General features: G+C 42.2%; 1 protein-coding gene across 1 annotated transcript in view; it reads right to left on the reverse strand.

Moving 5' to 3' along the window:
- LOC140463926 (glutamate receptor ionotropic, NMDA 2C-like) overlaps positions 1-27,964 on the reverse strand; it is a 129,681-nt gene that overhangs the window by 51,113 nt on the left and 50,604 nt on the right. The window contains exons 3-4 of the mRNA XM_072558405.1: positions 27,060-27,652; positions 1,282-1,396 (exon numbers count right to left, since the gene is read on the reverse strand). Coding sequence (XP_072414506.1) covers positions 1,282-1,396; positions 27,060-27,652 — 708 coding nt within the window. The remainder of the gene's footprint in view (positions 1-1,281; positions 1,397-27,059; positions 27,653-27,964) is intronic.

Consider the following 27,964-nt stretch of genomic DNA (forward strand, 5'->3'; position numbering starts at 1 on the left):
GGATGTGAGGCAATGACTCTGTTTCCTTCCTATGTCTGCCTGATTAAGTCCAAGGCAGGAAGGCTCAGGACACAGCCTCATACCCCAACATTAATTGAAGTCCTTAAGTGGGCATTTAATGTTTATTTAAAGAGCCTTATTCTGCCACTATTGATGCTTGATTTGAGAAGGATCATCAAGCACTTAACTGGCCAGCATTGATCCTTCCTGGGATTTAGGACTCTTGGGAATTCCAGTTCTCATCACAGGCACCTTCCCCATTGCCTGTTAGAGCCACTGGCAACAATGACAGTTGACAGTAGTGTACCCACCCGAGACCTATCCCATACTAAAGATGACTGAAGGTGGGCTGGAGTCACTAGCTAAGGGTGGAGAGGTCAAAGAAAGGTCAGGAGGTGACTCTCAGTGCATCCCATCCCAATGTTAAATTCCTTGAGCAGGCTCTGAATGCTTTTGATGCGATTTGGTTTTATTTTGGTTTCCTCGTGTGGTGACTAGTTGAATCCCAGTGATGGTGAGATGTGCCCTTAGACAGGCATTAAAATTTCCATATAAAGAAAATATATTGGAGATGTTGGAAATCTGAAATGAACACAGAATGCCAGAGAAACTCAGCGAGTCTGGCAGCATCTAGGGAGAGAGAATCAGCGTTACCGTTTCAAGTCTGGTATGACTCTTCTTCGTTCAAACTCCTCCTCTTCAAGATTAAAATTTCCTCACTTAGCAGACCTGCCTTGGTTTAAAGGTGTCTGTAAACCCAATTTTCACCCAAGGGGGCAGAGATAGAATACACCCCAGAAGCGTTTCCTAGGCAGTCGCTGGGCAGGTGAGTGCTGAGGTGGGCTGGTTAGAAAGTCCACCTGAGTTCTCTGAAACTTTGTAACAATTATTTTGAATGCAGTTTGCCCTTTATCCATTCCTTCTGCCTTCTCCATGCCAGTTCATGCTCACTTCCCACACCCATACTCTCCATGGCAACTGCATAGCTAATCACCTACTATCCAACACGGGTAGATCTCAGGAACCATGTGCAAATCAAAGAAACAATATAATACAGTCTTCATTCATGCACACTTCCAAGCATTTAAATGTTAAGTGGTTAATCTTTTGTAGAAACAAACATTCCTCATGTTCTGATTTTAATTTTTATGAATATTATCACCACAAAACACATACACAGACTAACCAATTTGAACCATGTACACTGAATACATCACTGGGAGATAATTCAGACTGTTCTTGACCAGGTCGCTATCATAAAAATATTCATCTAATACTCACCATTTCCCAAAATCTGCTTCGGTTCAGTGTGACCACAGCCATCGATGGTCTCACCAAATAGCCATCCTCATTGAAAGAGAAGTCTTTACCTTCCCAGCTAATGTTCAACATGTGCCTGTGAAATATGTTTCAAGATCATTGTTAGGTCTAATGAAATGGAAAATATAGAGAATCTTGGTTAATTCAAACATTCACTATTCATCGTTTCCAAGGTGATACTACTCTGCAATATGCTCACCCACCAGTAGAAACAGTTTCTCTCCATCTGCACCATCATTTACAGGTTGTTCTGCTAAAGTGTGCATGTGAATTCACTGCAACACCATTGATGAATTGGGGACACTGTTTCTAAAGAGCGAACTTTTAAAACATGTGTTGGTTGTAACACTATTACATCGGCAACACTTTAAGCATTGTTTCTAAAGCGTGATTTTTCTATACTCCGGGTTTGTATAAGAATGCAACCATTGTGTTATATAAGAACTACATGTACTTTCCCAAAAGCTTCATTCAAACCACTTGCCATATTTCAGGTTATGTAATTTTTTTATTGTAATCTAGCCCTTGGAGTTATTGTAGCATTTTATTTAATTTGTGTGCCATTCCTTCCCAAGACCAACATAACTTTCATTACATACAGTTCCCAGAACTGTACACAACAATCCAGACATGGGTTAGATTTTATGTTATCCATCTTGGCAGGAACCATGGTTATTGGACATATGTAATTGCTGGAGATGACCCTGTTGTTCTTGTAGCTTACGATATCCCAATTATTGTTAATACTGGACAAAGCAGATTCCAGACTGAACTCAGTGGATCACATTTTGTTGTTTTGGTTTTAATGAATGGTCTTTCCTGGAAACACAAACACACAATGTTGCAAATTTGATTTTAACAATAAAATAGAAGTTTAAGATGCAAAAAAATTGAAGACAACATAGAATAAACCAAACTATTTTCATAAATACAAGTTTAAGGATTTTGAAACATGCTGTAAAATAAAATCCTGTTAATCCCAAAAGCACTCCTTTACTCTCATTATTCCAGAGAGAAGTATCACCTCTACAGGACTTTAGCTTAATTGTGATTTCAATTCTTACTCTGAAGAATCCAAGAGCCTCTTCCTTGAGTTTAAATGGAACTGAGCTTGGACTCTTTCAGCTTCAAGTAACTGGTTCAGGATTTTAACCAAGCATTTGTGATTTGGAATTTTCAAACTGATTCCTTATGCTGAAGTAAATTATTTTTTAACAGTTCTAAACTACTTCTATTCTGTTATTTTGAAGCAACTGTCTTACACATCCAGCTTCAGCCAAGAGCTCTGCAAAAGTGAAACCAAAAGGTCTTTCTTCAAACTATGGGTGCTTCTCCTAAGTCAAAAAAATTCCAAAACCTTCTACCTGAAACATAATACCCAACTGTCCACTCTGCTTGTAACAGTCATCCAATGAAAACAAATTCCAGGAAGTCTCTCTCTCTCTCACACCCTCTCACTCTCTCTCACAATTTTTAAAAATAATAAATGACCATGACTATGGAAAGGTTTAAAATCCAACCTATAAAGTAAATGATATTAACATATATATCATACACCTTACATCACCACCATGAGCAGCATAACCTCTCCTGATTAAGTCAGAGGTTGGAATGGACAGATGTTGGATTTCTAGCCATGAGCAGAATGTCATTTAAGCTAATTAATGAGTCAATTGATATCCATCTCCCTGAGCCCACTACAATGCAGTGGTGAATGAGTGGGTATCATAAACCCTTGGAAGGTGCTGAGCAAAACATGTTGGTTTTTCCTCAAGGTCAGGTGGTTTGTGCATGATCAAGGAACCTGGTATTGTGTAGGAACTGAAAGCTACCCCTTGCCTTCATTTCACCCTCACTTGGGGTCTCGCTATGATTATGGTCCTCAACTGTGTTCAGTGCCATTAGCTATGGCCAACACTCTCACTGGTACACATGCTGTCACCCTCTGAGTGGCTGGAAGATCTTGGAAGGTTTGATTTCTGTCATCTTGGACTCCAGTCAGGGAGTAAGCATCATTGCAGTTCTCCTCTTTCCTTGTGTAGTGCTGATTGAGTTTCTGTGCTAGTTGTTTGATCAGTAGATGAATTCCCCATGGTTACAACAAAATCCTGGCTATTCTGTAACCTGACCTGAGATGGTATACCCATTCCACTTTATATTCCCAGCCCTTATGTTATAGATGCTAACAATAAATTAGACACTCTGATTTTTCTTTGAACATTGCATTTTGGTGATCTGTTTACAGAACCCCCCCAAAATCTCTTTGGACTTTCTACTGCTCCTGGCTTTTTACTATCTAAAAACTCAATTCTAGCACTTCTTTTTCATCCAGAACAGATGACATACTTTTCACGACCGTTATATGTTATCTGCTATACTTCTATCTACTCACTCATTCAATCAATGTTTCTTTGCCATTTTATATTCCCAGCTGAAGCATTTACTATACTAACTATTGTTCTATTATTGGAAAACATGGATATAATGAATAATTCAACTCCTAAGGATTGTTGTGGGCCACTAGGTCACTTGCTTTAGGTTCAAGTGCATACCCATCACTCTTTCTTCTGTTTTGTACTGTTGAACCAGTCAGCAATCTCAATCATTTGCTGTCAATTTGCTTTGTTTTGAGTCATGGAATGTGTTAACCATGCATGTGGGTGTTCGTTCACTCATTTTGCTGCTCCAGTCTTGATTTCTACTGTGACATTCAGATCTGTAAAAAGTAATATTATCCTCAATTTTTTTTTGTTTGTAACTATTACATTGAAACCCACATTCTGTATTTGACTGATCTTGACAGACTGCAATTATTGGTATCTCCATTCTTGAGGACACCACAGAGTGCTCCATTTGCACTATCAAGGCTGCTGGGAATAATTCTTCTTTCAGGAATTTAACTAAACAGCGGACATTTGATCCAAAAGGGTATATTTTCCTGGAACCAAATGCCTCAAGAACCGAAGCCTATCCATATATGACATCTCAATAGAATCCAGCAATATGAAGATGAGAACTGATTGTCTGACTTTTATCTTCAAATTGACTTTCTACATTTTTACAAACAGTTTAATAAAGTTCACGATATTCCTCTATGAAATGACTGTCCAGCATTGAAATCTATCAAAGTCTGCATTTAATGGATCATCTTTTTTTTTATAAATTTTAGAAGTGAAGCTTACGACAAGATACAAATCATCACCAGCACTTAAAATACTTTGCTTTTGATTTTGTTTGTATTAGTTAGAAGCAATACTCTGGCCATAGCTTGTTTTCACTTTAGTAAAACCATATTTCATGTCCACACATCTGCTTTTTTTTTTCACCAGTCACAAATTTCAGATTCAGAGAACATCAATGGGTATTCATATCTTGACAACTTATCCTTGCTTTCAGCCATCCTCCACAGGAGTAACTCAGATTACAATCTTCTGTCTGAATTGGAATAACTTAACCCTGTTGGAAAACTTAACAGGATAACAGATACTACTACTAATTAACTACTACCAATAAACTGTTCCAATATAGTAATGTTTCATAAACGCACCCATGGCAAAAGGCAAATGTAGAACACAGATTGTCTCAGTTTTCAGGTTTCATCTATTGGGAAACATTCTCTGCAACTTTGGTGGGTTTTTTAAAAAAGTTGGAACAATAGAAGCAACCTGAGTGGGTGTGGTCAAGCTTTCACCCACAGAAGCAGAATGTTTTAGTTTAGCTTTCAGCAGTTGCTGTTGGGGACTTGAAGAAAAAGCTATGTTTTTCCCTCTCTCGGTTACAACCAATCATTGAGAGTTCTCTGCCTGCCAAGGGAGTTGCATGTGAGGCAATCTGTGTTCTGAATTTGTCTTTTGTTAAGAGTGCATTTATCTGATGTTACTTTATTGAAACAGTTTAATAATAATAGTGTATCTATTACACTGTTGAGTTTTCCAGTAGAGTTAAATTATTCCCATTCCATTTTTTTTTGTTGTATTTTAACTGTAGTGGATGAATAATGTGTGTCTTGCTTTAAATCTGATAGTTTGACCAATCTAATTTAACATCCAAAATAAAGGACACGATCATAGAACATAGAACAATACAGCACAGAACAGGCCCTTCGGCCCACGATGTTGTGCTGAACTTCTAACCTAGATTAAGCACCCATCCATGTACCCATCCAAATGCCGCTTAAAGGTCGCCAATGATTCTGACTCTACCACTCCCACGGGCAGCGTATTCCATGCCCCCACCACTCTCTGGGTAAAGAACCCACCCCTGACATCTCCCCTATACCTTCCAGCCTTCACCTTAAATTTATGTCCCCTTGTAACACTCTGTTGTACCCGGGGAAAAAGTTTCTGACTGTCTACTCTGTCTATTCCTCTGATCATCTTATAAACCTCTATCAAGTCACTCCTCATCCTTCGCCGTTCCAATGAGAAAAGGCCGAGAACTCTCAACCTATTCTCATACGACCTATTCTCCATTCCAGGCTACATCCTGGTAAATCTCCTCTGCACCCTCTCCAAAGCTTCCACATCTTTCCTAAAGTGAGGCGACCAGAACTGCACACAGTACTCCAACTGTGGCCTAACCAAAGTCCTGTACAGCTGCAACATCACTTCACGATTCTTGAATTCAATCCCTCTGCTAATGAACGATAATACTCCAGAGGCCTTCTTACAAACTCTATCCACCTGAGTGGCAACTTTCAAAGATCTATGTACATAGACCCCAAGATCCCTCTGTTCCTCCACCTGACTAAGAACCCGACCATTAACCCTGTATTCCACATTCTTATTTGTTCTTCCAAAATGGACAACCTCACACTTGGCAGGGTTGAACTCCATCTGCCATTCCTCAGCCCAGCTCTGCAACATATCTAAGTCCCTTTGCAAACGACAAATGCCCTCCTCACTGTCCACAACTCCACCTATCTTCGTATCATCTGTAAATTTACTGACCCACCCTTCGACTCCCTCATCTAAGTCATTAATAAAAATTACAAACAGCAGAGGACCCAGAACTGATCCCTGCGGAACTCCACTTGTAACTGGGCTCCAGGCTGAATATTTACCATCTACCACCACTCTCTGACTTCGACCGGTTAGCCAGTTTTCTATCCAATTGGCCAAATTTCCCTCTATCCCATGCTTCCTGACTTTCCGCATAAGCCTACCATGGGGAACCTTATCAAATGCCTTACTAAAATCCATGTACACTACATCCACTGCTCTACCCTCATCCACATGCTTGGTCACCTCCTCGAAGAATTCAATAAGACTTGTAAGGCAAGACCGACCCTTCACAAATCCGTGCTGGCTGTCCCTAATCAAGCAGTGTCTTTCCAGATACTCATAAATCCTATCCCTCAGTACCCTTTCCATTACTTTGCCTACCACAGAAGTTAGACTAACTGGCGTGTAATTCCCGGGGTTATCCCTATTCCCTTTTTTGAACAGGGGCACAACATTCGCTACTCTCCAGTCCCCTGGTACCAACACCGTTGCCAGTGAAGACGAGAAGATCATTGCCAACGGTACTGCAATTTCCTCTCTTGCTTCCCACATAATCCTAGGATATATCCCGTCAGGCCCGGGGGACTTGTCTATCCTCAAGTTGTTCAAAATGTCCAACACATCTTCCTTCCTAACAAGTATCTCTTCTAGCTTAACAGTCCGTTTCACACTCTCCTCTTCAACAATACGGTCCCTCTCGTTCGTAAATACTGAAGAGAAGTACTTGTTCAAGACCTCTCCTATCTCTTCCGACTCAATACACAGTCTCCCACTACTGTCCTTGATCGGACCTACCCTTGTTCTCGTCATTCTCAGGTTTCTCACATACGCATGGAATGCCTTGGGGTTATCCTTGATCCTATCCGCCAAGGATTTTTCATGCCCTCTCTTAGCTCTCCTAATCCCTTTCTTCAGGTCCCTTCTGGCTTTCCTGTATCCCTCCACTGCTCTGTCTGAACCCTGTTTCCTCAACCTTATGTAAGCATCCTTCTTCCTCTTTACTAGACATTCAACCTCCCTCGTCAACCAAGGCTCCCTCACACGACCATTTCTTTCCTGCCTGATAGGTACATACATATCAAGGACACGTCGTATCTGCTCCTTGAAAAAGTTCCACATTTCCACCACATCCTTCCCTGACAGCCTATGCTCCCAACGTATGCTCCTCAAATCCTGTCTTACAGCATCGTAATTTCCCTTCCCCCAATTGTAAAATCTACCTTGTTGTGTGCACCTATCTCTCTCCATAACCAAGGTGAAAGTCACAGAATTGTGGTCACCATCACCAAAATGTTCACCCACTAACAAGCCCACCACTTGTCCCGGTTCATTACCGAGTACCAAATCCAATATGGCCTCCCCTCTGGTTGGACAATCTACATACTGCATTAGAAAAGCTTCCTGGACACACTGCACAAACACCGCCCCATCCAATCTACTTGATCTAAAGAGCTTCCAATCAATATTTGGGAAGTTGAAGTCGCCCATGACTCCGACCCTGTGACTTCTGCACCTTTCCAAAATCTGTTTCCCAATCTGTTTCTCCACATGTCTGCTGCTATTGGGGGGCCTATAGTAAACACCCAACAAGGTGACTGCACCTTTCCTATTTCTTACTTCAGCCCATACTACCTCCAGAGGCAGATCCCCCTCAAACTTCCTTTCTGCAGCCGTTATACCATTTCTAATTAGCAATGCCACCCCCCCTCCTTTTTTACCACCCTCCCTAATCTTACTGAAAGATCTGTAACCAGGAACCTCCAACAGCCATTCCTGTCCCTCATCTATCCACGTTTCCATGATGGCCACAACATCGTAGTCCCAGGTACCGATCCACGCCTTAAGTTCACCCACCTTATTTCTGATACTCCTTGCGTTGAAGTATACGCACTTGAGCCCATCTCCGTGTCCGCAAGTAGTCCCTGTCAGTGCTACCTTCTTCACAGCCTCCCTACAGTCTTGGGCATCCTGACACACAGCTAGCTTACTTGCTGGACTACAAGTCCGGATCCCATCCCCCTGCCAAATTAGTTTAAACCCCCCCGAAGAGTGCTAGCAAACCTACCCCCCAGGATATTGGTGCCCTTCTGGTTCAGGTGCAACCCGTCCTGTTTGTACAGGTCCCACCTTCCCCAGAATGCAGTCCAATTGTCCAAATATCTGAAGCCCTCCCTCCTACACCATCCTTGCAGCCACGTGTTCAACTGCACTCTCTCCCTATTCCTTGCCTCACTGTCACGTGGCACCGGCAACAACCCAGAGATGACGACTCTGTCTGTCCTAGCTTTTAGCTTCCAGCCTAACTCCCTGAGCTCTTGAATGACCTCCCCACCCCTCTTCCTAGCTATGTTGTTGGTGCCAATGTGTACCACGACTTCAGGCTGCACACCCTCCCCCTTAAGGATTCTGAAGACACGGTCTGAGACGTCTCGGACCCTAGCACCCAGGAGGCAACAAACCATCCGAGAGTCTCGCCCATGTCCACAGAACCGCCTGTCCGTCCCTCTAACTAGAGAGTCCCCTATAACTAGCGCTCTCCTCCTCTCCCCCTTTCCCTTCTGAGTCTCAGAGCCACAGACCCCTTCACTGCAGCTTACACCTGCAAGGCTGTCCCCCCCAACAGTTTCCAAAGCTGTATACTTATTTTTTAGGGGAACGACCACAGGGGAACCCTGCGCTGCCTGCTTCTTCCCCTTCCCACCTCTAACTGTTACCCAGCTACCTCTGTTCTCCGGCGTAACTATGTCCCTGTAGCTTCTATCAATCACCCTCTCAGCCTCTCGAATAATCCTCAGTTCGTCCAACTCCAGTTCCAGTTCCCTAACTCGTTCGGTGAGGAGCAGGATCTGACTGCATTTCCTGCAGACGAAGTCGGCAGGAGTATCGGTGGTCACCCCTACCTCAAACATCCTGCAGGAGGAACATTCCACCGCCTGCGCTGCCATGACTGTACACTTTGTCTCCAAAAACAAGAACACTGAGTCAATAATACTGAGTCACTTACCTGTAGACTTTAAAGTTAGGTTAGAGGAGGAGGGTGGCCCTACGAAAGTAGGACCTGGGGTCTAGAACACACCCCCTCAAATACTAATCACTTACCTTCCCACCCAGCTATGTGCTCCAACCTCACTTCCGCCCAGCTCATGCGGCTGCTCCCACTCAAATGATCATTGGTGATGAAAGGGTGAGTATTTATACTTACCACTTGCTTCCTTTGAATTCAATACTCCTAAACCCAACCCAAACTAAGAGATTTTGATCCCGATAAGAATGCCAAGTTTGTTATGGACCAGATCAAACCCCCTCAAAATATTCAGAAGATAGTCTAGATCTTAACCTGTTTTTATTTTAAAAGTAATTGTGAGGTGTTGTGTTCCAGGTGCAATTCAATTGGTCAAACTACCAGATTTAAAGCAAAACACACTTTATTCATCCACTATAGTTAAAATACAGCAAAAGAAAGATGGAATTGGAATAACTTAACTCTGTTGGAAAACTTAACAGGATAACAGATACTACTACTAATTAACTACTACCAATAAACTGTTCCAATATAGTAATGTTCCATAAACACACCCATGGCAAAAGGCAAATTTAGAATACAGATTGTCTCCATGCCAATCCCTTGGTAGGCAGAAACCTCCTAGCGTTTGGTTGTAACTGAGAGAAGGAAAAAAAATAGCTTTCACTTCTTCAAGCCCCCAATAGCAACAACTGAAAGCTAAATTAAAACATTCTGCTTCCGTGGGTGGGAGCTTAACCACACCCATTCAGACTGCTTCTAATGTTACAACTTTTAAAGAAAACACCCAATGCTTCAAAAATTGTTTATCTTGTAGAATGCTCAGCACCTGTTCCCCAATCTCTCTTAAAGGAAACAAGGACAAAATGCACTTTTTGTGAAGCACTTGTGACATCTGGGAGTTGCATGTATTAATACACAGGGCCTCTGTCTCTGCAGATATGCAGAAAGAGAATGCAGTCACTGAATCTATGTTAACGCAACAAAATAGATGACAACCATTCTCTGATTTATTCTTGGCAATCCCTCAACAGAAGGGAATCTGCCTGGTTTAAATTTAAACAAAGCAAGCAGTTAACTGTCAATTATCACCTAACTGCTACATTCTCAGTCGCAACACCTCTACCAATCAGGTTCCACTTGTCAACCAATCAGCACTCTCTTCTCATATAGTATAAGGTGTTCAGGCACCTGGTATGGAGGAGGGAGGGCAGGTCTGAAGACCTCCTCGTGGGTCTGCTCCTGGGCCTGGCCAAACTGGCTATCAACAGGTCCAGGCAGCGGGCCGTGGAGGGGGTCGTTAGGGCACTGCCTGCCCCTCTTCCGCGGTTACTTTAGAGCCCGGGTATCCTTGGAGAAGGAGCACGCAGTGTCCACCAATACCCTGGAGTTGTTCAGGGAGAGCTGGGTGCCGCAGGGAGTGGAGTGCATTATTTCCCCGTCCAACTCTATTTTGATTTAGTCCCTACCCTCCCCTTCACTGTTTGATCACACAGCACTGCCCTTTGATGTGATGGGCCCTGCTTGTCACTGGCCACCCAGGTGTTTTCCTATCTTCCTGGTGGTGGAAATTGAATAAAGATTTGTACACCTTGTGTCTCTCACTGTGTCTCACACCTGCACACACACAACATGGGTGCTGGGGAAAAAATAAGCACTACCGCAATTAGGCAAAAAAAAAGGTGTTGTTGTCCTTTATATTGGCATTCTTATGAATATCCTCCTGATGAGTGCTGTTCAAAAAGCTTTGATAAAATGTCTTACTTTACAAGACATAAGTTACAAGACAAAACAGACGTGGATGAATTCTTGTTGAGCAAGAGGGTGAAAGATTGTCAGTGTAAGCCAGAATGTGGACTTGAGGTTACAGTCTGATCCGCCATGATATTATTAAATAGAAGAGCAGACATAAGGGGCTGAATGGCTTACTCCCACTCCTTTTTAATATATACTTTTCTCCCTACCTTGGCGTCATCAGCAAATTTAGCTTTCCCTTCAGTCCTTTCATCAAAGTCATTGATGTGAATTTTAAAATATGAGGCCCCAACACTGATCCTGTGGCATACCACTCATTATATCTTGCCAAATAAAAAATGACCTAATTACGTTGAAACAGTTTCCCATTAGCTGGTTAATCTTTAGTCTATGCAAATTTGTTGGCTGCCACAGCACAAACTTGTAGTTTCTACAATAATCCACAAATGTGTTCTTGGAAATCTAAGTTCAGTACATCCACTGTTCCTCTTTATTCACACCTGTGTCAGAGTGTCTGTGTGGATACCACCATTACGCATGGGGACACCTCCCACCATGTATGTGGCAGGTACTCATGTGACTCAGTCAACGTTATCTATCTCATATGCTGCAGGCAAGGATGCCCTGAAGAATGGTACATTGGTGAGACTGAGCAGAGGCTACAGCAAAGGATGAATGGACACCGCACAATAATCAACAGACAGGAATGTTTCCGCCCAGTCGGAGAACACTTCAGCAGTCCAGGACATTCAACCTTGGACCTTTTGTTGACTGTCCTCCAAGGTGGACTTTGGGACAGGCAACAATGCAAAGTGGCCGAGCAGAGGCTTAGAGACAAGTTTGGTACTCATGGGGATGGTCTCAACCGGGATCTTGTGTTCATGTCACACTACAGGTGACCCCACTACACACAGACCCGGACACACATTGACAGACACACATAGACACTACTACGCACATACACTCCTACAGATACACACAGACCCTCTCTCATACACAAGCTGTCTCTCATACGCTCACACATACACTCACACACAACCCTCTCACAGACTTTACACTCACACTTGCACATGCACACATGCACACTCTCTCACAGACACTCGTAACACTCCCATGCCTACACACACACACTCACACACATGCGCATGCACGCGCACACACACACACACGCATACACAGAACACACATATAGGTTTGTGGGGGAATTTGTACTCGCAGAATTATATTTTAGTTTGTTCAAAAACTGCATGAATCCATGTAAGATTCTGTAAATCCATTTTTTAGATTAGAATTAGTCTGACCATTGTGGCATATAGTCTCACACAGGGCACTTCACACCTTCAATGCATTATCTGGGCCAAAATGACACCAATTGTTAAAGTTCACTTGAGAATGTAACTTTAAAAACGTTCTGTGATTTACATACGAAAGAACTGCAACCAACATGGTCATTCGAAAAAATGAGAGACTTAACAAACAATCCAAGTCTTTTTCAATATATAATTTCAGTTACATCACACTATAAACTTTTGCTTTTAATTCTGTGTCTTATGATCTTATATTCCACAACCACCTGAAGGGGCAGCGCTCTGAAAGTTAGTGCTTCCAAGTAAACCTGTTGGACTATAACCTGGTGTTGTGTGAATTTTAACTTTATTTACAGCACTTGTTATTTTGTCGAAAACGTTCAAGAAATTGGTAAAACACGATTTTCCTTTCACAAAAGCATGCTGACTCCATTGATTATTTTGTGCCATGCAATAACATCTTTATAATAATCATGGAGCAGGCTATCTCTGGACACTTCCATGGATCAATCCACTCCCCTTTCATGTCCAATGTGACCTCCTTCTGTGTCTATGTCTAGAAAATACTATCAAATCACTTACAACTGTACGTACAAAATGTCAATTGTCTTGCCTTTGACTCTATGTTCATCACAACATTTCTACATCTATAGATTTTCTTAATTGCACTCTCCACCTTTGTTGCCCTTCTCCATAATGAATCCATTTTTCTTTCTCAACCCAACTGTTCCCTTGGTACAGACCTGATCACAAGTCGACATAAATGGATGTGGTGGACAAAAGATTTAGCCGTTCATCACTAGAAATGGCTGGACCATATAGAACATTATCAGGTTTCATTATCATTTGCTAAAACTGCTCACTATTCCAGGAACATCCTGGAATGCAAAGCTGTTCCAAAGAGCTCACAGATATCTTTATCACTAAGATAGAAACAATCTGTTCACTGCCTCTGTCACTCAATCCTTTTCACTAGTCTAAACATCCCTTAATTCTCCCCATTCCCAACTCTAAATTTGCATCTTTCTCTATTTTCTCCCGTCTCCCCTTAAACCCTCTGTGAACTCATTTTGTCCATGAGTTCACCAGCAGCTCCCTCAAACCTATTCCCACTTAACTGCTGATGACCTCACTTCCCCTCCTGCTCCCCATATTAACCAACATTGTTACTCATTCTCTCTTCAGTTGTGCGTGTCAATTTATGTTGTTCATTGTTGAACATTAAATAAGTGAGATTTTGTCCCTTGGTTTTCTTTGTTCAGATCATCTGGTAAGTTTGATTCTTTTAGATTATTGGTCTCCAGGGGGATCAAAACAGTCTATGAAATTTTGCTTAATAACATCCCTGTGAAATGATTGATATAGTCTACTGCATTAGAAGGTATTACATAAATGTAGGTTGTTGTCTTTGAATGCATCTCAGCACGTAACAGACGTTTCTTTGCACTGCAGAAAACTATTTCCTGTGGAATATCACTGCACAATAGATCTTTATTTATAAAATGCTACTATTTATAATAGAGTATCTTCTGTAAAGTGTAAATACTTATAATAGATTATTACTTGTAAAAACTGAAAGCCTGCAGTGGAGCATTACTCCTAACACAATGCTGTCCATAATGGATCATTATCGGTATAGATGACTACAGTGGACCATTCACTGCAAAATATTTCATGATTGTACTGAATGATTATGTGTATGTGGTCAAAGCCCATGACAACTCCCTCCATGCAAAGTATCGCTCGCTATAACAGATCATGAATTGCATTAAGTTACTACCTATAATGGATCATTACCTTCAAAAGTTTGCTCTCCATAATAGATTATTTGCTAAAAAGGGTCTCAGTCTAAATGGATAGTTACCCATAAAACTACTCTCTATAATGGGTCATTATAAGTATAAGGTCATTGAATTTAATGGATGGTTATCTTTAAAAATGTCACTTTTTGCAATGGATTATAATGTCTACAGGGTCCATAATGGACCCATTACCTGTCAAAGTTCACTGTCTATAATGGATCATCCTCTGAAAATTTCACTCTCTGTACTGGATCATTACCTGTAAATCTTCACTGTCCATGAAATATTGTTGTCTTGAAATACATTTCCCTGGAAAGGGTCAACACCTATATTGTGTCCTCATAAGCACAGGATCACAGTCCATCATTCATCCTCAAATTTAATGGGTCATGTTTTACTAACTCTAAAAGTTCATTGTCTGTAATGGATCATTAACTGTAAAGTGTCACTGCCTATTTTTAATTGATATCTATAAACTGTCACTGTCTCTTAGGTATTATAACCTGTAAATGGTCATAACTTTAATAAATCATTATCAATAAAAGTTCACTGTCTATTGCAGAATTTAGTTATCTGTAAAAGATTATAGTCACTGGTCACCTGTTATTAGCTTATTAGATTATTAGCTGCAAATGATTACTATATATAAAAGATCAATAACTGAAGAAAGTTGCTCTATGGAAACCTTAAAGAGTTACTGTGTGCAATGTCACGAAGAGTTTTCACTGAACAACAAAGGTATAACATTTGAATGTGTGGTGCCTATTTTCTGGTTGCCAGTAGACATAGTTGTCCAAGCGGCATCATATATTAAATTAGTGATTGCCCATTTTTGAGTTCAATACTCTAGTTAATGTGTCTCAGAATCACACAAATGTCAGCTTTGATTGATCAGCAAGAAGAACCATCCTATGTCTGTAGAACATAACTTATTGGGATCACCAACTACTTATAGATTAGTTACTGATTGATTTCTAAAGGCTAGTAAGACAATTTAAAAAGGAAAAGTAAAGACTTTCATTTCTGTGGTACTTTTGCAATCACTGAAAGTGTCAAAGCACTTTGCAGATAATGAAGTACTTTTGAAGTATATCCACACTATTGTAAAATAAACAATGGAATGGCAAAATTCCCTGAAACAGCAATGTGACCAAGACCAGGTCATCCATTTCAATGATATTGATTGAGAAATAAATATTGGTCAAGATACCTAGGAGAGCTCCCTACTATTTTTCAAAATGTTATGTATTCTTTACATCCACTTAATGGGCTCTAGTTTAAAATCTCATTTGAAAAATGCAACATGCTAGATTTTCCAAGAGTGGCAATTTCACACAGATTGGGAGGATGTTAGGTCCAATGGCAGGAGGTGTTGAGTCCTGGTGAAAGAGATGGTGTGCTAGGCCAATGCTTGCTCTGTGTAAGGAGTTTATGGAAGGTATAGCCAGGGTCTAATTGGCATGGTCAGTTGAGTAGTTACTTAAGAATTAGGCTAAGTATTTAATTGTCTGACTTTTCCTGAGTAACTATTTAATTAATGGAATTGGAACCTTCCAAATTCTCCAGTTTAAATGGATACTTTTGGAGAGTTTCAGGCAGAAGAGAATTTCCCGAAGCAATCTTCAATTCCCAGGCAATTCCCTTGGAGTCTGTTACATTGGGGAATCTGCAGGGTTGCTGTGCACAACTCCACTTTGTGGTTTAGAACCCAAGCCATTCTGTTAGCTAGCCCTTGGAAACTCGGGGCCAACCTTTGCAACTGCAGTGAAATGTCAGCCCAGGAGCTTGTGACTCAGAGACAAGAGTGCTACCTGCTGAGCCAAAACAAAATCACATAAAATAACATAAAAACTTGGTGTTCTCCAGAGTTCTTTAAAGTTTCCAAAGTTTGGAGGAAGTGGTTGTGGCAGCTGCTAAGGGAATTGATCCCAGACATGTGCACAGAAATAGGCATTTACATTGGAGGAGGATGATGCATTTGCATCATAATGGGAGGAATGCACAAAGGACTTGAAGAAAACAACAAAGTTCCAGAAGGAAAAAGGAGGAGGGAGAAAAGTTAGGAATGGGTAAAAAAAGGGACAAACAGGAGGGCATTTCATCCAAGGTGCTCAGGAAGCAGTTCTCCAACTTGAGTCTGTGAGAAAAGACATTTCTATGCTTCAATAAGAATGAAACACTCTGAAATCTGCCAACTGCTGCAGCCACATCTGCAATCTCAGACCAAGGTAAGAATACTACTGCTATTGACTGTGATGGTGATCGTGGCCTTGAGCTTTTATGTGCTGGCTAGGCTGGAGCAGACAATGTCTGCAACATCACCCAGTTCCCATTCTTTGTTGCCTGAGGAGGTCACTGAAACCCTCTATACAAAGAGAGCTGATTACGTTTCAATTTCTCTAGTCAGTCAGCAGCAGATGGAGTGAGCACATGACTTCTGAGGATTGCAGGCTACTCCTTGATGCAGATCTCTCTTGAATGCACAGGCATTGCTCTACGGGAATTGCATGTCAACTCCATACCCCAATCAAAAGGGATTACATTCCCTCAGAGTCCAGTTAGTTTGCAACCATACACAGTGTATCCATGAGGACAGCATTCACTATCCTGGGAGCAGTCATCTTCATTGTGCAGCATATTGCTGTAACATCTGCATCTGAATCATCATGAAAAGCCAAACAGTTGCTGCTAGGTTGTGAGCTCTCTGCACTGACCACGAGATTGCTGTCTCTAGTGTGTCTACATGTGCAGTATGCTTAAAGTGAAAGTCAAATGTCTATTGACCGGGGCAGCACAGTGCCTCAGTGGTTAGCACTGTTGCCTCACAGCACCAGGGTCCCAGGTTCGATTCTAGCCTCGAGTGACTGTCTGTGTGGAGTTTGCACATTCTCCATGTGTCTGCATGGGTCTCTGGTGCTCTGGTTTCTTCCCACAGTTCAAAGATGTGCAGGTCAGGTGAATTGGCCATGCTAAATTGCCCATAGTATTAGGTACATTAGTCAGAGGGAAATGGGTCTGGGTGGGTTGCTCTTTGGAGGGTTGGTGTGGACTTGTTGGGCCGAAGGGCCTGTTTCCACACTGTCGGGAATCTAATCATATTCAAAATGTGACCATTGGGGTGCAGAAGCCTATAGCTGGGCAGTTCTGGAGGAACCACAGTACTTGGCAGAACATGTGTCAAGATTCATGGTGGTCTACTGCATCCTGCACAATCTTGCATTATGAAGGCGCAATACTGACAATGAGTGATGATGAGGAGGAGGAGCAGGAAGAGGAAGCAAGGATGTAACCAAGACAGTCTTTTTCTGGCAGGATTGTACAACTGTAATCCCAACGTTCTCTCCATTACTGACTATTTCAAAATTAAAGGCACCATAAAATAAACATTTCAAACCAAATTTGTAAATTTAGTGATACTACACCAAAGACAAAGGTCAACTCTTGTCCACTGCTTTACCTTTCCTTGCTACAAAACAATGCTACCACAAATTTGCTGACTTTCAATGGGGAGACTACAGCTGTCATTGCTAGATGATCTTGAACAGCTCTGTGCTGGGAAGAATGCATCACCTTATGGACTGGCTGGATGATAGGCAACAGGAAAAGCTCTGAAAAGGCTGCAGTTATGAGAGAGAGCAGTAGGCCATATCAGAAAGTTCAGATTGACTCTAAGAGGGGACAGAATTCAATCTGGGGAAGAACAATGAGCTACCTTCAAAGGAGAGGTATTCAGCAGCCAAGATATATCCCTCAGAGGGGAAAGGTAGGGCAAACAAAGATGGAGCTCCCTGCATGACAAAAGAGATAGAAACTAAGATAATGAAGAAAACACACTTTAGATGAAAATACAATTGAGAACCAAACTAAACATGGGAGGTTTAGATAGGAGGTGAGAAAGAAGAAGTGTGTAAAAAGACGAATACCAACTTATTGTCTCTGTATTTTTACAAAAAAAATTGAAAATTTTTATATGTCACCATAGCACAGCACTTAAATTAATGTCTGAAGTCATCAATAAGAAAAGAAAATGCAAAATGTTCATCACAGTTCAATTAATGGCTCCTGGGTTCAGGGTATGCTGGAAAACCAGGCTGAGACTGCCACATTGGACTGAGATGAGATCTCCTCACCGGGACTAGACCTTCACGCTGGGCTGCTGGAATACCCGGGAGCCACTGAAGAACACCTCCATGTTGGGATGAGACCTCCACACTGGGATAGGAAGGATGTGAAGTCATTGGAGACATTGCAGAAAAGATTTGCAAGATTGATTGCAGGGATGAGAAAGTTCAGTGATGAAAATAGGTAGGAGAAGTTGAGATTGCTTTTACAGAAGAGAAGGCTGAAAAGCGGTTTGTTTGAGGTATTCAAAATCATGACAGGTCTGGATAGGGTAATAGGGGGAAACTGATTCCATTCCTGAGAGGATTGAGAATGAAAGGACACAGATTCAAAGCATTCGGCACAAGCAACATGAGGAAAAACATTGCTGTTCAAGGCATGGTTAAGGTCTGGAATATGCTGCCTGAGAGAATGGTTGGAAAGTCAACTGAAACAATCAAAAGAGAATTGGAGTATATTCTGAAAAGTAAGAATGTACAAGATATACGGGCAGAAGCCGACAGAACAGCACTAAGTGAATTGTTCTTTCAGCGAGCCAATCCATTCATGATAAGCTGAATGGCCACCTTCATCTCAGTGACAACCTTTTTGCTTCTGTAGTTCTGAGGTTCCTGTTCTTTAGAGCCACATGAAATCCCACAAGACGATGCTTCATCAATCTAGTCGTCTGTTAGAGTCATAGAGTCATAGAGATGTACAGCATGGAAACAGACCCTTCGGTCCAACCCGTCCATGCCGATCAGCTATCCCAACCCAATCTAGTCCCACCTGCCAGCACCCGGCCCATATCCCTCCAAACCCTTCCTATTCATATACCCAACCAAATGCCTATTAAATGTTGCAATTGTACCAGCCTCCACCACATCCTCTGGCAGCTCATTCTATACGTGTACCACCTTCTGCGTGAAAAAGTTGCCCCTTAGGTCTCTTTTATATCTTTCCCCTCTCACCCTAAACCTATGCCCTCTAGTTCTGGACTCCCCAACCCCAGGGAAAAGACTTTGTCTATTTATCCTATCTATGCCCCTCATAATTTTGTAAACCTCTATAAGGTCACCCCTCAGCCTCCGACTCTCCAGGGAAAACAGCCCCAGCCTGTTCAGCCTCTCCCTGTAGCTCAGATCCTCCAACCCTGGCAACATCCTTGTAAATCTTTTCTGAACCCTTTCACAACATCTTTCTGACAGGAAGGAGACCAGAATTGCACGCAATATTCCAACAGTGGCCTAACCAATGTCCTGTACAGCCGCAACATGACCTCCCAACTCCTGTACTCAATACTCTGACCAATAAAAGGAAAGCATACCAAATGCCTTCTTCACTATCCTATCTACCTGTGACACCACTTTCAAGGAGCTGTGAACCTGCACTCCAAGGTCTCTTTGTTCATCAACACTCCCTAGAACCTTACCATTAAGTGTATAAATCCTGCTAAGATTTGCTTTCCCAAAATGCAGTGCCTCGCATTTATCTGAATTAAACTCCATCTGCCACTTCTCAGCCCATTGGCCCATCTGGTCCAGATCCTGTCGTAATTTGGGGTAACTCTCTTCGCTGTCCACTACACCTCCAATTTTGGTGTCATCTGCAAACTTACTAACTGTACCTCTTATGCTCACATCCAAATCATTTATGTAAAAGACAAAAAGTAGAGGGCCCAACACCGATCCTTGTGGCACTCCACTGGTCACAGGCGTCCAGTCTGAAAAACAATCCTCTTCCACCACCCTCTGTCTTCTACCTTTGAGCCAGTTCTGTTTCCAAATGGCTAATTCTCTCTGTATTCCATGAGATCTAACCTTGCTAATCAGTCTCCCATGGGGTACCTTGGCGCCTTACTGAAGTCCATACCGATCACATCTAATGCTCTGCCCTCATCAATCTTCTTTGTTACTTCTTCAAAAAACTCAATCAAGTTTGTGAGACATGATTTCCCATGCACAAAGCCATGTTGACTATCCCGAATCAGTCCTTGCCTTTCCAAATACATGTACACCCTGTCCCTCAGGATTCCTCCAACAACTTGCCCACCACCGAGGTCAGGCTCACCGGTCTATAGTTCCCTGGCTTATCTTTACCACCCTTCTTAAACAGTGGCACCACGTTTGCCAACCTCCAGTCTTCCAGCACCTCACCTGTGACTATCGATGATACAAATATCTCAGCAAGAGGCCCAGCAATCACTTCTCTAGCTTCCCACAGAATTCTCAGGTACACCTGATCAGGTCCTGGGGATTTATCCATCTTTAACCATTTCAAGGCATCCAGCACTTCTTCCTCTGTAATCTGGACATTTTGCAAGATGTCGCATTCTATTTCCCCACAGTCTATATCTTCCATATCCTTGTCCACAGTAAATACTGATGTAAAATATTGATTTAGTATCTCGCCCATTTTCTGTGGCTCCACACAAAGGCCGCCTTCCTGATCTTTGAGGGGCCCTATTCTCTCCCTAGTTACCCTTTGTCCTTAATATATTTGTAAAAACCCTTTGGATTCTCCTTAATTCTATTTGCCAAAGCTATCTCATGTCCCAGTTTTGCCCTCCTGATTTCCATCTTAAGTATACTCCTACTTTCTTTATACTCTTCTAAGGATTTTATACCTTACATATGCTTCCTTCTTTTTCTAAACGAAACCCTCAATTTCTTTAGTCATCCAGCATTCCCTATACCTAGCAGCCTTTCCTTTCACTCTGACAGGAATATACTTTCTCTGGATTCTTGTTCTCTCATTTCTGAAGGCTTCCCATTTTCCAGCCGTCCCTTTACCTGCGAAAATCTGCCTCCAATCAGCTTTCGAAAGTTCTTGCCTAATACCATCAAAATTGGCCTTTCTCCAGTTTTGAACTTCAACTTTTAGATCTGGTCTATCCTTTTCCATCACTATTTTAAAATGAATAGAATTATGGTCGCTGGCCCCAAAGTGCTCCCCCACTGACACCTCAGTCACCTGACTTGCCTTATTTCCCAAGAGTAGGTCAAGTTTTGCACCTTCTCTAGTAGGTACATCCACATACTGAATCAGAAAATTGTCTTGTACACACTTAAGAAATTCCTCTCCATCTAAACCTTTAACACTATGGCGGAGGACACTTTATTAGATTTTGACACCCTGTAAATCATTTTAGGTATTCCTATCCACAGCCATGAGGTATCAGTCTGAATTTTCACTCTAATATTCAGAGAAGGGGATTTTCGTGAGCTGAGAGTCCACAAGTGTGCTAATGTCATTGGCTGCCATTTCCACATTGGAAAAGTATGGGCTTCAAGCCCTCTGCAAAGCCATGAGCAAAGCCAGATCTCTGCACGTATGGATTTGTTAAGGAAAAGTTGTGATGCTTAACGTGATTGAAATTTTTTTGAGGGGTCAACAAAGAGGGTTAATGAGGACAGAGCATTTGATGTTTATTTTAACCTAGATTTTGGTAAGACTTTCAACAAGAGTCCCAATAAGAGACCAGTCAGAAAAGTAAAAGCTTTTGCGATCCAGTGAAGTAACAAATTGGATCCAAAATTGTCTCAGAGAATTGGGAAGAAAAGTGTGATGTCCAATATGTTTTTATTTAACTAGAAGGTCATTTGTACTGGAGTTACACAAGGTACAGTGCTACATCCCCAGTGTTCACAAGTAGAAAGCAGTGATTTACAATAATGCCTCTTTAGTTTAATTTAAACATTTACATATGCAAAAATTGACCATGTGTTGATAATGAGGAAAATGTAGACTACAGGAAGATGTCGATGGACTAGGCATATAGGCAGAAAAGTGGCAAATGGAATTAATTTCAGAAAAATGTGTGGGAATACATAGTAACTACAGAGAAGTGCAGAGGAACAGAGGAACCATGGTGAATGTTCACAGATCCTTGAATGCAACAGGACAGGTAGATAAAATGATTAAGAAGACAGAGAGGATATTTCCCTTTATTGGTTTAAATATAGAATTTAAGAGTAGCAAATTTATAATAGAACTGAGTGAAACACTAGTTGGATCACAGCTAGTGTATCATATAAAGTACAGTATACTTTTTTATTTATTTGTTCATAGAGTGTCAGGACTAAGCTAGAATTTATAGCCCATCTCTTATTGCCCTGGAGAAGTTGGTGAGCCACTCTCATGATCCATCGCAGGCCCATACAGTATAGGGGAATTCCATGATTTTTACCGAACAACAATGGTGGTATAGTTACAAGCTAGGATACTGCATGTTTTGGAGGAGAACCTGCCAGCCATATTGTTACCTTTGCCCATCTTGGTGATGGGTAGTGATGGTGGGGTCACAGATTTGGAAGGTGCTACGAAAAGACTATGGGTAAATTAATGCAGTGCATCTTGTAGGTGGTACACACAGCTACCTCCACGTTTTGGTGTTGGAGGGAGTGGATGTTGAAGTTGGTGATTTGTTACCAATCAAATAGAATGCTCTGACCTGGATTTTATTGAACTTCTTTAGTATCATTGGAGCTGAACACATCCAGGAGAAAGTGAGGACTGCAGATGCTGGAGATCAGAGCTGAAAATGTGCTGCTGGAAAAGTGCAACAGGTCCGGCAGCATCCAAGGAGCAGGAGAATCGACGTTTCAGGCATGAGCCCTTCTTTAGGAATGAGGAAAATGTGTCCAGCAGGCTAAGATAAAAGGTAGGGGGGAGGGACTTGGGGGAGGGGCGTTGGAAATGTGTTAGGTGGAAGGAGGTTAAGGTGAGGGTGATAGGCCGGAGTGGGGGTGGGGGCGGAGAGGTCAGGAAGAATATTGCAGGTTAAGAAGATGGTGCTGAGTTCGAGGGTTGGGACCAGTTCCAATACCGTACAACCCAGATGGCCTCCTTCTTCAAAGACCGCATCTCCTCCACTTCCCTCTCCTCCGCCCTTGAGCCCCACCCTTCCAATCGCCACCAGGACAGAACCCCACTGGTCCTCACCTACCACCCCACCAACCTCCATATACATCGTATCATCTGTCATCATTTCCGCCACCTCCAAACGGACCCGACCACCAGGAATCTATTTCCCTCCCCTCCCCTCCCCTATCAGCGTTCCAAAAAGACCAGTCCCTCCGTGACCCCCTCGTCAGGTCCATACCCCCCACCAACCCAACCTCCACTCCCAGCACCTTCCCCTGCAACCGTAAGAAATGCAAAACTTGCGCCCACACCTCCCCCCTCACTTCCCTCCAAGGCCCCAACGGATCCTTCCATATCCATCACAAATTCACCTGCACCTCCACACACATCATTTACTGCATCCGCTGCACCCCATGTGACCTCCTCTATATTGGGGAGACAGGCCGCCTACTTGCAGAACGTTTTAGAGAACACCTCTGGGACACCCGTACCAACCAACCCAAATGCCCCGTGGCTCAACACTTCAACTCCCCCTCCCACTCCATGAAGGACATGCAGGTCCTTGGACTCCTCCATTGCCAGACCATAGCAGCATGACGGCTGGAGGAAGAGTGCCTCATCTTCCGCCTAGGAACCCTCCAACCACAAGGGATGAGCTCAGATTTCTCCAGTTTCCTCATTTCCCCTCCCCCCACCTTGTCTCAGTCCCAACCCTCAAACTCAGCACCACCTTCCTAACCTGCAATCTTCTTCCTGACCTCTCCGCCCCCACCCCCACTCTGGCCTATCACTCTCACCTTAACCTCCTTCCACCTATCGTGTTTCCAATGCCCCTTCCCCAAGGCCCTCCTCCCTACCTTTTATCTTAGCCTGCTGGACACACTTTCCTCATTCCTGAAGAAGGGCTCATGCCCGAAAAGTCGATTCTCTTGCTCCTTGGATGCTGCTTGACCTGCTGCTGAACACATCCAGTCAAGTGGAGAATATTGGATAACAGTCCTGCCTTGTTGATGGTGGACAAGCTTTGGGGAATCAGGATGTTGACTATGGTCAATTCGATGATGGTAATGCCATTGAATTTCAAGGACAGATGGTTAGATTCTGCCTCATTAGCTTTGGTTATCACTGGCACTTGTGTGATGCAGGTGTTACTTACCATTTATCATCCTAACCTGGAAGTTATCCAAATCATGTTGTATAGAACACAGACTGCTTTCGTATCTGGTGTTGCAATGGTGTTGAGCATTGTGCAATCATGAGGTGAGCATCACCACATTTGACCTTATGATAAAAGGAAGGTAATTGATGGTGATGGTGATTGGGCCTGTGACAGTAGCCTGAGGAACTCTTGCAATGATATCCTGAGACTGAGATGATTGAACTCTAACAACCACAACTATCTTTGTTTATGCTGGGGATGACCCAAATCAGTGGTGTGTTTTCCAACAATTTCCATGGAGTTCTGTTTTGTCAAGGCTTCTTGATATCAAACTTAGTTAAATTCAGTCTTGAGTCAGGGCCAGTCACTTTCACCTCACTTCTAGTGATCAGTTCTTTTTGTCTGCACTTAGGCGAAGATCATGATGAAGTTTGAAATTAAGTATCTTGGCAGAACCTAAACTGAACATAAGTGAGCAGATTTTGTTAACCAAGTTGAAGACTCATTCCTGCCTGGTAGATGCTAATCTTGCAGCTGTAACTGCAATAGCTTGACTTGGGATGCAGTTATTTCTGGAGCATAAGTCTTCAGTCCTATTGCCAGAATGTTGTCAAGGCCTATAGCCTTCATAATTTCCATTGCTTTCAGCCATTTCATGGTATCATATTGAAGTGAATCAAATTGACTGAAGACTGATTCTGTGATACTGGGGATTTCTGGAGGATGCCTAGATGGATCATCTACTTTCCACTTCTTATTGGTTGCAAAAGGCTCTTTTGCTGGATTCCTCTATCATTGAGGATGAGTGTTTATAGAGTTGCATCTTTCAATTATTTATTTAGTTGTCCACCAACATTCATTAGCTGGATGTGGCAGGACTGCAGACCTGAGATCTGCTATGTTGTTGGTTGGATTGCTTAACTCTATCCATTGTAGTTTGCTTCAGCTGATTGGTATGCAAGTAATCCTGTTTTGTAGTCTCACCAAGTTGATGCCTCATTTCTATGTAAGACCAATGCTGGTCTTGACATAGCCTCTGGCATTCTACATTAAACCAGGGTTGATCTCCTCGCTTTGATGGTAACAGAAGAGAGAGGGATATGCTTGGCCATGGTAACAGATTGTGGTTGAATATCATATTAGCCAGTTGAGCCCTGTGGCATCAGGATAGTCTCCACTTAAGGTCTTCCTTGGTGTGCATCCTTTTACTGCAGTGAAGTATTAAGAGATTCATTTTGGTAGGATGAATGAGGAGAGACAATTTAACCTGAAGGGTACAATTCTAACAAGGGTGCAGGGACAGAGAGACTTGGGGTACATGTGCACAAGTCAGTGAAGGTGCAAGTCAGGTTGCATGAGCAGTTAATAAACCTATGGCATCTTAGGATTTATTAACAGGACCATAACGTAATAAGAGTACAGAAGTTATATTAAACCTCCATAGCTAGAAATGGAATACTGCATATAGTTTTGAGCATCACACTTTAGGAAGGATGTAGAGGCATTAGAAAAATGCAGAAAATTGTCATTTACATAAATAAATTAGAGAATTTATAACTGTTTTTCTTAGAGAAGTAAAGTTTGAGATGAGATTTGTTCAAGGAATACAGAATTAAGAGGGGTCTGCTCAAAGCTCATCAGGAAATCCTCCCCGTTGGTGGAAGAATTAAGAATGAGAAAGCAATGATTTAAGGTGTGGGAAGTCTTTGTTCAACTCTGACCCATTGGGTGTTTCACTTAAATGCCAATTCGCCAATGGGGCTTGACATTTTGGTATCAGTGCCCTGGGTTTCATTCTTGGAGTGTCAGGAAATAGGAGAGGCTGCAAGTCAAAGGTTCAGCGAGGAAAAGAATCCACAACCAACAGGAGGATCAGGGAGCTGGAATCATAATTGGCAGTGAGCAAGAGATATTCCAAATTTTTCTTCTGTATTTTATTTTAGTGGTTATTTAGTTTACAAATATAGGAACAGCCATTTAAAAATATTACATTTCAGCTTAATGGCTCTCAGTATAATTTTAATTTTCTCTTCTGCAACTGAAGGTCCTATGGAACACTTGACTCCAATTTGATTCTTATGCTAATTAACGCATCACTTAAAGTCATCCCACTTTATTTTGCAATTTTCAGGAATGCAACCATGACCTTATGTGAGAACTTAATGCATTGGCAATCAAAGCAATGAAAATATGAGGAAAAACCATTTCACGTGTTCAGGATCTAGAATTCACTGCAGGTGAGTGTGGTGGGGTCAAGTTCAGCGAGGCATTTAAGAAGCAATTGGCTTATTAGCTGAAAAATGTAAAGCATGCATAGCTAAGGGAATTGTTCCTTTGGAGAAACGGCACCGATGCAACCAAATAAATTCCTACAGTAGCAGTAATGGTTCTGTGATTGATTCTGTATAGCAACAGTGGATGGGCACCACAAGCAGTGATAATGGGCCCCTGAGAGAGCTAGGAGGTGCTGTACCAACCCTCAAAGCCACACTATGCAAACCAATTCCTAGTCCACTGGAGATCTGATGGATCAGTACGTGTAACATGTCTCTGCAAATAACGGATATTCTGCCATAAAGGAACATTGTCTATTAAGAATGATTACCTGTTTTAACTGCCATAAGTCACCTGCTAATGGTTGTTGATTATATTTGATATCAGCTTGTAATCATTCACTATCTATAATGGACCAGCATCTATAATTGGATTTCCATGCATCGGTACCTGTACAGTATATTCCTTGTGGCCCCTCGAGTTGGATGCCGGCAATCAGCACTTGGTCCCGGCATGTATCCGTATGTTTTATAAAAACTTTCTGCAGCTTTTGCGACAATTGCCACTCCATCCCTCACCCGCTGCTGTAAGCTCATCTTCCATCTCTCTGTCATGACGCTGATTAATCCGACTGGAAATTGTTTCGCCACTCGTTCCATGCTGCCTATTGCGATATTGGACAGTATCCAGATATAGCCTGGGCCAAGGAGATTAACTTGTTCAGCCAATTCAAACAGATTTTCTGCCTCCTCTCTTGAGCAATATAGAATCAGAACCTGTGCATCAATCTGCTGCAAAAGTCTCTTTGTTTTGAAACTGTCCTCATCTTTTGTCATTTCAAGAGTAAGAGTCTGTTCAATTTCCCACCCATAATAGCTGGTTTCAATAAAAAGCTGAATGTGAGTGATGAATTCGTGATATCCAGGGAAATAACTGGTAATGATGGCAAAGCTCCCCCAATCATACTCTTCCATTACTTTGAAAATGACCCTGATCTGCTGTTCCATTGAAGCACCCAACTGTAGAAATCCAGAATGCTGCTCCTGGAAGGAAATGGAAAGTTAAATAAATTTGATTAAATAGCAGGATCCTAACCACAACTTCACTTTGTCAGAACCATTTGGGAAACAAGAGTTACCGGGGTTTCTGCTGTTCCTCCCTCTACCATCCAACATTCATAACTTATTTGAATCAAGTAGGTGTTCATTGGTTTTAACATCAGGTCTACATAAAATCTGACATCATGCCCAGATTCTGACAACAATTGTTTGTAGAGCCTGACATCAGGCTTACTGTGAGACCTCACTGTTGAGTCTATGGCTTTCTGTTTCTGTTCCTTGAGATTTATGAGAAGT

This window comes from Chiloscyllium punctatum, chromosome 39 (assembly GCF_047496795.1).
Source record: "Chiloscyllium punctatum isolate Juve2018m chromosome 39, sChiPun1.3, whole genome shotgun sequence".
Classification (NCBI taxonomy): domain Eukaryota; kingdom Metazoa; phylum Chordata; class Chondrichthyes; order Orectolobiformes; family Hemiscylliidae; genus Chiloscyllium; species Chiloscyllium punctatum.